The sequence below is a fragment of the Triticum dicoccoides genome, chromosome 3A (assembly GCF_002162155.2).
Source record: "Triticum dicoccoides isolate Atlit2015 ecotype Zavitan chromosome 3A, WEW_v2.0, whole genome shotgun sequence".
Taxonomy (NCBI): domain Eukaryota; kingdom Viridiplantae; phylum Streptophyta; class Magnoliopsida; order Poales; family Poaceae; genus Triticum; species Triticum dicoccoides.
In genome coordinates, this window is record NC_041384.1 from 560,848,880 (window position 1) to 560,861,331 (window position 12,452).

Genomic DNA, 12,452 nt, shown 5'->3' on the forward strand with positions numbered 1-12,452 from the left:
CTTATGCACATGAAGCTTGCTTGGTCTGCCATATTATTTGTCACTGTATCCTTAGCAACCTTCTGAGGAGGGGAGTTTATACTATGCAACCAACAGTTGAGGCTATTAATCTGCAGCTTGGTCCTTTCAGGGGGGTATCTTTATTGGTTCATATGGAGGTGAAAGTTGTGTCTGGTAATTACCACGAGATAGTGATACTTCAGAAGTTAATTGGAGAAGAATCTCCCAGTTTGCAACATTTTAATTCAGCTGTTGAGTGTTTGAATGCCGTGTTACATAATCTGCAATACACTAATGACCAATTAGCGGAAGTTATGCTCAAGGAGATTGAGCCACAAGTTGCAGTACAAGGGAAGGACTTGGTTGTTCATGGTAAGCCTATTGTTATATGCAGCATCATGAAACCTGCAATTAACAGTATCCTTGTTAATCCGCTGTGTTGGGAGGAAAATCTTGTGGGTCAAGGTTACGACTTATGTAGTGCATTAGACAAAACAAAAATTCCTAGTTGGTTGCAATCTATTCCAAATAGATTCAAGCCATCGGGTTGGAAGTTTCAGATGTCACAAGAAAGTGCAAAATCAATGGAATTTCTCTTGGTTTGTCAATATGGGAAACAATCCATTGGTCCTTGGTGGCGTTCACAAATCTTGCTGCAGAAGCACCCACCTAAGTGGCACACTACAGTAAAAGGGGTGTACTATTGGGGTTCTCTTCATAGCAAATCCCAGCCAACATTCGGAGTGTCCATTTTGGCTCATTACAATAATCCTTCCCAGATCAGTAAAGTGAGACGTTAGGTTGTGACTACAATATTTATCTTGGTGCATGTGGTCTTTGTTAACGAAGCTGCTCAATACTGGATGATTCTTGGGATCCTGACGGCTGCACGTCTGAACTATGCAGCTCTAACAAATTGTGGAATAGTCCTCTGCTTTGTTCTGAGGGACTTCAGCGGCCACTAATGATCCCAGTATGTGCACCTCAAATTGGGTTTGGGGCATGATCCAGGGATGACATGGAGTCGTCCACTCGCTAGGAACAAGCTTCTTTTCAAGAAGGGAGGAATGTCATGCTTAGAGTTGCCTTTTCTGACCCTGTTCATCTTGGCTACGGCTACTACTTTGGTGAAGACTATTATGATCAAGACTACATCGACCTCTGTGACTACCATGAAGATTACCGCAATAATGTAAACAAGATCAAGGAACTTCACAATCAATGGGATCCAGGCGAGTTAGCTCTTCGGTCTTGTTCAAACATTCAGCTTGGTGGCAAGTAGAGTTTCAAGGAGGGAACATTGCTAGAATTTGCTCATAGCCAAGAAATGATGATATTTTTTCACGGACGTTGTTGTGTCTTCGACCATGCCTACTATTACTCTGATCAAGTCCATGTCGGCCACCAGTACTACCTTGACATCTTCCTCGAGCAAGTTCCCAACTACTATGACTAGTACATACAGGACGTCTTCTCCTTTGATCTCATTCAAGTCGACCTCAACCATGATTACTACTGCAATGGCTACCATGGTGATTTTGGAACTACGAGTGATATTCAAAGCCCTTGGGATCATGGGAAGCTTTTCATGTCAACGGCTTGGGGAAAAACCATGTTTCAAGAATGGAAGGGTGTTAGCAACCCTTTCCATTGTGCGGCCCAGCGACAGATGAAGGCCTAGCCCACCATGCTTCACTACATATACACAGGAGAACAGAACGAGCAACCATCCTGGCTGGGATCAAACGAACGGCGGCGGCGGCGACTTGTATCTTTTCCCCCTGTACTTCTTCTTCCTCCAGAACTCCTGTAATCGCCACCATATTCGATTCCTCCATTGATCTATGAGAGAATAGTAGTGGGTACCTAACAGTCTAGGGCTTTTGGTGGAGATCAGTCGATCGACATAACAAAATGGCATGTCGGCACGCTGTAAGTCTGTACTTTACCTGCAAAACATGTACATGTTGATGTTGATAAAAATACCATGCGTGTGATTATTGCAGTAAGTATCACCATACACCATCTTGTTGGTAACAATAGGCCACTGACGGTACTGTTTGTTTTGGAACTAATTGATGCATGCAGTGGATACATGCCTCATTTGCCGCTCGGATGGTCATCTTACAGTGGACTGCCGTAATCGATCCAAGAACCCCTCCTTCATACAGTTTGGGATGGGTTTGCTCGGGTGTTCTTTCTTCGCTTTGGATGCGGATGTTCCTGTGGTGATGACTGCGCTGTCTCTCTCTAATGCGGCCATCATAACAGTGTGTGGTCAGAAGATTTCCCCGCAGATCCTCCTGGATGGTCTGAAAATCTGGGACGATGGTGGTTGGGACTGGCAGGTGCGCCAGCTCTCACAGTATGAGTTCGCAGCGGTGTTTCCCTCCAAGGACTGACTAAGGATGATCTCCTCGTGCACCAGTTTTACTCTTCCTCTAAACCAGCTTGTGGTGTCATTCAAGGCGGCTACTTGTGGTGCGAAGGTGGTGGGCCCCCTCACCAAGACTTGGGTGTTAGTAGATGACGTGCCAGTTGGTTTACGGTCTATGGAGTTCATGATGGCTTTTGGTAATCTCATTGGCAAGCCTGTGGAAGTTGACTCGGAGTCTTTGGGAAAGGTTGGTCTGGTTCGTCTCAATGTGTGGTGTATCGATCATGTCTATGTTCATGGTTTCGTGGATGTTTTTCCATCTCCTGAGGGTGTGCGACTGCGTGTTCGGGTTGAGGGTGCTAATCTCCATGCTCCCCCTCCGCCCCCTCCTTCCAAGGCTTCTGATCAAGATGACATGCAAAGGGATGGTTCGGCGGGGGGGCAGAACCCCAGTAGTGGTACGGATCCTCGCTTTACTCAATCTGAATGGGATAAACTGGAGCCGGATGAACAGGAGTTGCTCAAGGACAACGCCCCGGCTGCTAACCCTCAGAAGGAGGGCCTGGCTCCCCGTGATTCTGCTGTTGGTAAAGGAACCCCCTTCTCTAGTGTATGCTCCAATGTGCCTACTCGCCCGCAGTCTCCCTCCTTCTCTAGGATTGAGGACCTTCCCGCTTCTCCCCCGCGTTCCAACGAGCACTCAACTAAGAAGAGGAAGAAATCGTTGGTCCGGAAATTTTCTTCTAAGAGTCGGGCATCCTCAGCCTCCAAGCTTTCGATGGCGGGTCTGGCCCGTCGTCTGGATAAGGATCTTCGCTCTGCCTCGGGATCTGGCCCGGGTTCGGCATCGCCGGTCCGGTGCTCCCCGGTGCTGCGCTCTCCGGTGTCCACGGCGTGGAAGGGCCAGTGTGTGCATGATTCTGACGTCTCGGTGGCGGTGCGGGCTGAGCGGTGCACCGCGGCCAGGGATCTTCCTCCTGCAGGTTCGTTTGTCCAACCACCTCTCCCTACTTCCCCTGTTTGCCTTGTTTTACCTGCATTATCGGATGATCATTTGCTTCATATTATGTCTGATGTTGGGGTGGTTGCTGAACCGGGGTTGGGCTCTCCTTCTCACCTTCTTTCTGTCATTATGGCGAATGAGGCAGCCCAGGCTGCCATTGCTAAAGCCATGGAGGCTGCAAATGTCGCTGGCCCTGCTGGGGTTCAGGGTCAGTCTGAGGTGGGTGGTGCGACAGATGGTTGTGGCCAAACATCCTCACCCCCCGCTCAAGTTAAGAAAGGTCATTCCAAGCGCTCTAAGGCTTGTTTGGCCCCGTGTAGATTGAGCCTTCGTATTAAAAACCTTACCTTCAAATGAGAGCTCTCTTTTGGAATATTCGTGGTTTCGGTGCTAGGGGGTGCCGAGACCAGATTCATGACTTGGTTTGTGGAGAACATATTGACATTTTAGGGTTGGTTGAAACGTTTAAGGAATCCTTCTCCTCTTCTGAACTTTCTGCGGTGGCTGGTATGGACAGTTCGACTAGCACTTTCTCCCTGCTTCGGGCCATTCTGGGGGCATCTTGATAGGGTCCAAGCGGGACGTGTTTGATTTCATTGCCTTTGATCATGGCTTCTTTTGGGCTAGTTGTGTGGTTCATCACCGTCAGCTGAATACTTTATGGGAATTTATGGTGGTATACGGCCCCGTAGATCACTTACTTGCCCCTCTTGTTCTGGATGAACTTTCGATTAAGATTGAAGCTTGTACTATTCCGCTTCTTATTGGGGGTGACTTCAATTTGTTACGCACACTGGCGGATAAGAATAATCCTAATTTTTCTTGGCCTCTTGCCAATGCTTTTAATGATTTCATCAGTAGTTGTGCGCTCTGTGAGCCCCCTAGGGTGGGGGCGCGGTTCACCTGGTCTAACCATCAGTCCTCTCCTGTCTGGTCAGTGCTGGATAGGGTCTTTGTTTCTGATAGGTGGGACTCGCTTTTCCCCCATGCGCTGCTTAAGGCCAGGCCTGTGGTTGGCTCTGATCATGTCCCCCTGGTCGTGGACGCGGGCATCCTCTCGCTTGTGTATCTCTCCCGTTTCCAGTTTGATGCCTCTTGGCTTGTTGTGGAGGGCTTTTGTGAGATGATGGCTTCTAAGATCTCTAATATTCTCTCTTCTCCTTGATGCTCCTTTGGCCCCATGGATGATTGGCACAATCTATCATATGAGCTTCGTAAATTCTTAAGGGGTTGGTCTCAGAATAGGGTTGCTGAGCTCCGTAGAGACAAAGATAGCCTTGAATCTCTACTCCGGGATCTGGACCAGTCTGCTGATGTGTCTGGTCTCTCTCCGCCTCTCAGTGGGCTACTCGCTACTCCCTGGAAGACGCATTGATGGTGCTGCACCAGCAGTCAGAAATTTACTGGCGTCAGTGAGGTGCCCTTAATTGGATATTGAAGGGGGATGCCATGACGGCTTATTTCTTTGCGATCGCTAATGGCAGGCGCCGACGATGCTACATTGACAGTCTGTTGATTGACGGCGTTAGAATCTCGGACCAGTCCCTCATTATGAATCACATTGTAGGTTTCTATTCCAATCTTCTCGGCTCTAAGTCGGACCCTGGACTTTCCCTCTCTTCTGATATCTGGGATGTGGGTTGTAGGATCTCTCCGGACGAAAACATGGGACTAATGGTCCCTTTTTCCGACGAGGAGATTTGGCTGGTGATCAGCTCGGCTAACCCGAACGCTACCTCTGGGCCTGATGGGTTTTTGATCCCCTTCTTTAAGAAATTTTGGCCGTAGTTGGGGGATCTCATATGTAAAATTATCCGATGGTTCTGGTTGGGAACGGTGGATATCTCTCGTCTTAACTACGTTGTCATTACCCTTATACCTAAAGTCAAGGGAGCGGACTCGATTTCGCAGTTTAGGCCTATTGCCCTTATCAATAATTTCGCCAAGTTTCCTGCCAAAGGGCTAGACACTCGCCTCTCCCCCATTGCCCATCGGACCATTAGTCTGTTTCAGTCGGCTTTTATTAAGGGTTGTTTCATTTTGGACGGGGTTCTTTGCCTTCATGAAATTGTTCATGACCTCAAGATTCGCAATTTGAAAGCGATGATTCTTAAACTAGATTTTGAGAAGGCTTATGATTCCATGAGTTGGCCTTTTGCGTAGGGTCTTATTGGCTAAAGGGTTTGAGGGGCCCCTTGGTCATAGAATCATGCAGTTGGTTTCGGGAGGCCACACTGCCATCAATGTTAATGTTCAGGTTAGCAAGTTCTTTGCCAATGATAGGGGCCTACGGCAAGGTGACCCTACCTCGCCCATTCTGTTCAACTTCTTTGCAGATGCCTTATCCCGCTTGCTATCTAGGGCAGCTACCTATGGGCACATCTCTCCGGTTAGCTCTAATCTTCTTCCCCAAGGACTGACCCACCTCCAATACGCGGATGACACTATTATTATGGTTGAGCTGAACAATGTCGGCCTTGCACACCTCAAGTTTATTTTACTCTGCTTTGAGGCGATGTCGAGCCTTAAGATTAACTTCGCCAAAAGTGAAGTGATTGTTACTGGTGTGGATGAATCGGAAGCTGTGCGTGTGGCACATCTTCTCAACTGTAAGTTGGGGTCCTTCCCGTTCAAATACTTGGGCTTGCCAATATCCCCGGACGTGCTTCATGCCAAAGATTTTGCCCCGGTGGTCACAAAGGTGGGCAACAGGGTTCTTCCTTGGCGGGGTAGGTATAATACTAATGCGGGTAAAGTGGATCAAATTAAGGCTTGTCTATCCTCCCTCTCCATGTTCCTGATGGGCTTCTATCTCTTGTCAGCTGGGATTCATGCTGGTTTTGATAAACACCGTGGGGCGTTCTACTAGAACGCGGCGGACAATCGCCGCAAATACCGCTCTGTCAAATGGAAGTTGATGTGTAGGCCCAAAAACCTTGGGGGTTAGGGATTCTTAATACTTCCATCATGAACCAATGCTTAATGATCAAATGGTGGTGGAAGATTATGAGTATTGAGGATCACCCCCTCTGGCTGTCGATTCTTAAGGCTAAATATTTCCCGTCCTCCAGCCCGATGTTTGCTCAGTCGCGTGGTGGCTCGCAGTTTTGGAAGTCCCTGGTCAGAGTTAGACATGTGTTCCAATCTTTTCTTAAGTTTGTTGTTGGGGATGGCTCCTCGATTAGGTTCTAGCTTGATTGGTGGTGTGGAGACTCACCCCTCTCGGTGAGCTTCCCCACCCTTTTCTCTTACTGCTCTAATCCGAATATTTCTATTGCGGAGTTGGCTTCCCAGGGGTGGAACCTAGTCTTCCACCGCTCCTTGTCGCCTGTAGAGTTTCAAGACTGGCAACGTCTTACTGCCTTCTTCCCCTCGCTCTCGACGAATAGGGATTCGGTGGTCTGGTCGCTGTCTGCCTCTGGGTGTTTCTCTGTTAAATCGCTATACTCTAAGCTTGTTGGTGGCACGCCCACTAATCGGTTTTCCCCGATCTGGAAGGCCCATATTCCCCCTAAGATTAAGATTTTCTTGTGGCAAGCTTTTAGAGACCGATTGCCCTCGGCTGATCAAATTCGTAAGAGAAATGGGCCGGGCTCTCAGTTATGTGCTTTGTGTGGTGTTGTGGAGGACACGGATCATATTTTTTTCACTATGCCCTGGCTAAACTCATTTGGAGTTGCGTAAGGGATTGGCTTCTTGTCTCTTGGGCCCCTGGCTCCTTTTCTGAGCTGCGCAGCTTGGCAAACAACCTTGCATGCGTCTCCAGACGTATCTTTTGGGTGGGCCTGGGAGCTTTTGCTGGTCCCTTTGGACGACTAGGAACAAATTTACTATTGATCACGTGTTTCCGGCTAAACCTGCTAACTGCTTATTTAAATCATGTGCTTTCCTACAGCCGTGGAAATCATTGACTAAGGTCGACGACCAACAGATGCTCTCTCTGCTGATCTCCAAAGTCCGGGCTACGGCGTCTCAGTTATGCAACAAGAGCAGGATGTTTAAGTGCTTCTTTTGGATCGGTGGCTTTAGCATTAGTTGATCCTTCTATTCCAGCCTGCATGTCGTGTACTGGCGTGGGAGCCATGTACCTGACTGTCTTTTCTTTTGTGTCGCCCATCGTTGGGGCCTGGGTGTTGTTTGGAACTTCTCTGTTATGTGGTTGCTACCTGCCTTATGGTTTTATTTATAAAGTCGGGCGTTTGCTTTTTCTCTAAAAAAGATACATGTCTCCGAAGTATGCCTACTCCGGCCAAGTCTCTACCAAGTCTGACATGTACAGCTTTGGAGTCATCGTTCTCGAGATCGTGACTGGTCGGAGGAACAATAGGCCACTAGAAGATAATAACACAGCCTCCAGATCTCTGCTCAGATACGTAAGATCGGCAGACATATGTTGATATGTTTACACGTTGCCTCCCTCATATGTTGAGACAACTGCTCAGCCAGCTACAACATATCTTTTGCAGGTATGGGATAAGTGGAGCACAGGGACGACACAGGAGGCGGTGGATCCTTCCCTGCGCAGACGTTACACCGTGGGCGAGGTGCTCAACTGCGTGCGGATCGGGCTGCTGTGTGTTCAGGAGGACCCGAGCACCGGGCCGGACGCGGCGGAGGTGGTCCTCATGCTCGACAGCCACTCCACATCTATCACCATGCGGACTCCCTCCAGGCTGGCCTTGTGCTTCACACAGCCTGGCATCGTCAACCCGGTGCTCGGTTACCCGGGCAGGGCCGGCCCTGAGGAGGAGGAGGGGGGCTAATTTTTTTTTAAATAATACATTTTTTTATTAATTTGCACAAATATTACGCTTAAAAAGAATTTCAGAAATAATACACCGTCGGCCCGCTGCGGACCGACTGGACCTAGTCAGCCCACAGCAGGCCGACTGGGTGCACTCAGCCAGTAGCAGGCAGACAGCTGGCCAGCCTGCGACGTGTCATGCACGGATTGGGCAGGCCACATCGCGAGGGGGGAGAGAGGGAGCTGTCGGCACGGCTGTCACGGGGTGAGCCCCTGTCGGCTTACCGCGGGCCGACAGGGTGTGGACCCACCTCGCACAGCAGCAGGCTCCGTGTGTCTTCTTCCTCCTCCCACGCACATGAGCGTTCTTCTTCTTCTGTTCTTTCCTTCTCCTCTCTATACACCAAAATGCCCCCAATTTCTACACCTAAATGAACCATTTATTTGTGGATTTGGCACCATGAATGGATTCTACTCAGTTAGGGCAACCAAAAGAGACCTCGATCTACTGATGGGGTAGCTCGTGGCGGTCGTGGTGAGCATTTAGGTGGAGTTTTTTTCCAGCTCATTGGTGGAGCTTGTTGCGGCGGTGGAGGTGGAGGTGGTGGTGGAGAAGTTGGGGCAGTGTGGTGGAGGCGGTGGAGGTGAAGCTCCGGCAGTTTGGTGGAGTTTCCCGCTCCGATTCCGGTGATTGAAGGTCGTCGTTCGTCGTTCGCACGCACGCTTCAAGGGTATATTTCAACCAACATTTTATTTTTCGTAGGTGCTCCGGTAGTATTTGTTAATATGTTTCGATGTGAAATAAATTAGGTGTGTGATTATTGTTAGTTGATCCGGTAATATACGTAAATATATTTAGATGTTAACTAATTAGTTGTGTAAAAATTTGTAGTTGCTCCGGTAGTATACGTAAATATATTTAGATGTTAACTAATTAGTTGTGTAAAAATTTGTAGTTGCTCCGGTAGTATTAGTTGCTCCGTTAATATTCTGTAATATATAGCTAGCTAATATATAGACATGTCTAATATTTGTTAGTGGGGGTATATTAAGTTGTTGCTTAATACCTGTATTTCGTTGTTGAAAAAAAATAGTTGAGCCGCGATGTCCGATGTAGTGAACTTCAGATTTTGCTATGGTCCTGGTACTGTCCAAACAACTGAGATGGGAGCAGATCTGAGTGAATTTACTCACATAGATGTGCCAATGAGCGCACCTCAAACATGGTCTGTCAGTCAGTTGAAAGAATGGATAGCGGCAAGTTTAGGTCTTGATACTGAAACACACACCATCGGTGTTCATGCATTGTGGACACGGTCAAGTTCAATAATTTACTTTTATTTGAGGCCGATAGAGTGAGACTCCGAATGGGTGCGGTGGTTACAAGGTTGTGAACGAAGGGGATGCAATCATGTTGCTTTAGTGCTTCCCGTCATGAAGGAGGTCACTGCACATGAAGGCGAGGGTGGCTACGATCCTGGTCATAGCAGTGTAGGGAGGCAGTTATCTATGTCAAATGTTGGAGAAGATGGTTACGAACAAGGACAGAGCAGTCAGGTAGAAGGAGGAAATACTTATGGTTATGAACCAGGGCAGAGTAGTCAGGTAGAAGGAGGAAATGCCGATGGTGATTACAATGGCGAGGTGGACGCTGACGAGGTAGATGGGCACATGCAGGACCAGATGGAAGAAGAAGACACCGATGTTGAAAGGGGTCATGTCGATGATTCTGACGAGTCAAATGAAGAAGAAAATGCAAAGGAGGTCCCGAATCCTGCATCGTCGAATCATGACTTCTCATCTGCAATGACCGTGGATGATGGACATGATTCAGCCTGGCAATATCACTAGAACAATATCGCGACGGGTACTATGTATCCGAACAAGCAAGCCCTGAAAGATGCAATAATTAACTGGGCAATGTCCACGCAAAGGGTTTTCACAGCTCAGGTGTCCAGTTAGAAATTCCTGACAATGGTATGCAAGAACGCAGATTGTCCCGCCAGGGTGCACGACTTTCTCCCTAAGTATGGCACAAGTTGGGTGATAAGTGACTTATTTAATCGCAGTTGTCTTATTCCCTGCATCCCCCAGGATCATGCCAACCTTTCATCGATGCTTATTGCTCGGTTGTTTTATGATGAGATAGTGCAGGCCAAAGCTATGGAAGTGAAGGCAGTCCAGACAAAAGTCTTCGCCAGGTTCAAGTACAGAATTTCTTATGGCAAGGCTTGGAGGGCTAAGCATGCGGCGCTTGAGAGGAGATTTGGTTCTTATTTTGATGCATATGACTCTGTTGTCCAGCTCCTCCACACCCTGCAGCAGCGGAATCCAGGCACCTATATCGATATCCAAGACATGTTCATGCCAGAGTTCCCAACTATGAGAGTGCTGCATCGTCTCTTCTTCTCTTTCGGTGTATGCATCGAAGCTTTCAGGCATTGCCGACCGGTGATATGTGTTGATGGTACTTTTCTCACAGGCAAGTACAAGGGTCAGATCCTGACAGCCATAGGTCAAGACGGCCAAAATCAAGTCGTCGCACTCGCATTTGCTTTTGTGGAGAGTGAGAACATTGAAAGTTGGACATGGTTCTTCAGGCAGTTGAAAATATCAGTTGTGAAGGAGAAGCCCAATGTGTGCATCCTTCATGACAGGCATGCAGGTATACTCAGTGCGATAAGGACACTGACAAACCCAGGCCCTGAGGAACAAGTTCCATGGTAGGACTTGCAGAGCCGTTGGTGCATGCGCCATTTGGGGGCTAATTTCTTCTCGCAGTTTAGAAATAAGAACCTGATGAATCTGTTCAAAAAACTCTGCAAGCAGAACCAGTTATGGAAGTACAATTTGATACGCGACAGACTTAATGTGTGCATGCAGAGATACGTGAGGGACAGGAAAGCTGCAAGAGATGCAGCGGTGAGGGCACATGTTGAAGCAGTAGCTGCACAGTTGGCAACAGGAACAACGGCCGTGGAGGAGGAGCCTGTTGGGCTATGTGACCTGCCAGGCTTTGACCCACCTGGTACTAGGAGAAGGCTTGGGAGGTCGATTAAAACCTTTGAGCAGTGGATAGAGCATGAGCCTCTGGAGAGGTGGTCTTTGCTACATGACACACATGGAGCAAGGTACGGTGTCATGACAACGAACCTCGCAGAAACATACAACTTTGTCCTCAGAGGAAACCGGGCATTGCCACTTACAGCCATCGTTGAGGGTATTTTCTATGGCACCGTCAAGTATTTCAGAGATAGACGTCAAAAAGCAGAGCAGCATATCTTCAACCACCCGAATACACGGTACTGTGAAAGAGTCACGAAGTACATGGACAACAAGATGCAAAAAGCTAGATCACAACTGTAGTCGCCATCGGTAATCAAGAAAGAAGGTTTGAGGTCCGCTTAGCCAACAACAAATTAGGATGTGCAAATGAGTTGAGGACGCATGAGGTGAAAATTGGTAATGAAGCCTGGCCAACGTGTGAGTGCACATGCAACAAACCGAAATTGCTTCACCTACCTTGCTCACATGTACTTGCTGCTTGCGGGCAGCTTGGAATGGATGCAATATCGTTTGTGTCTCCATTTTTCTGAAAGAGCCTATCCTCAATACTTGGACATGTGAGCTGATGGGTTTTCGATCAATGGGTAATTTCAACAGCGTCAACCCCGCTGAAAGGCGTTACATTCCAAACCCAGAGCATATGTGTACAAGTAGAGGCAGACGGCAGTGTCAGCGCATCCGGAATGATATGGATGAATCTGAAGCAGGAGGTCCGACTAGGCAATGCATTCTATGCAATGAATTTGGCCATAGGGAAACTAATTTTCCCATGTTCGTCACCGGGCGTGGACGAGGCAACCGGGGAAGAAGAGGAGGTAGAGGCAGTAGAGGAGTAAGGGCGAGAGGAAGAAGCTAAGCTAGCAATAGTATGTTCTGAATTTGTGTTAAGTGTGGCACTATGTTCTGAATTTGTATTAAGTGTGGCACTATGTTCTGAATTTGTATTAAGTGTGGCACTATGTTCTGAATTTTTATTAAGTGTGCCACTATGTTCTGAATTTGTATTAAGTGTGGCACCATGTTCTGAATTTTTATTAAGTGTGACACTATGTTATGAATTTGTATTTAGTGTGGTGCTATGTTCTGAATTTTTATTAATTGTGGCGCTTTGTTCTGATTTTTTTTATGTGCAGGAATGTTGGGAATGTGGTTGCTGAATTATGACATTGATAGGGGTCATCGTGGTGCGATAGGGTATGAGCGCAAGCTTGAGCCTCTGGTCACTCGCACTCCTAAGGAAAACTGGATGATACACCCAGGAT

General features: G+C 47.8%; 1 protein-coding gene across 1 annotated transcript in view; it reads left to right on the forward strand.

Annotated features, from left to right (window-relative positions):
- Positions 1–1,072: 1,072 nt before the first annotated feature.
- LOC119272560 (cysteine-rich receptor-like protein kinase 4) overlaps positions 1,073–12,452 on the forward strand; it is a 58,947-nt gene continuing 47,567 nt past the window's right edge. The window contains exons 1-5 of the mRNA XM_037554027.1: positions 1,073–1,192; positions 1,874–1,932; positions 3,775–3,777; positions 7,600–7,753; positions 7,847–8,090. Coding sequence (XP_037409924.1) covers positions 1,073–1,192; positions 1,874–1,932; positions 3,775–3,777; positions 7,600–7,753; positions 7,847–8,090 — 580 coding nt within the window. The remainder of the gene's footprint in view (positions 1,193–1,873; positions 1,933–3,774; positions 3,778–7,599; positions 7,754–7,846; positions 8,091–12,452) is intronic.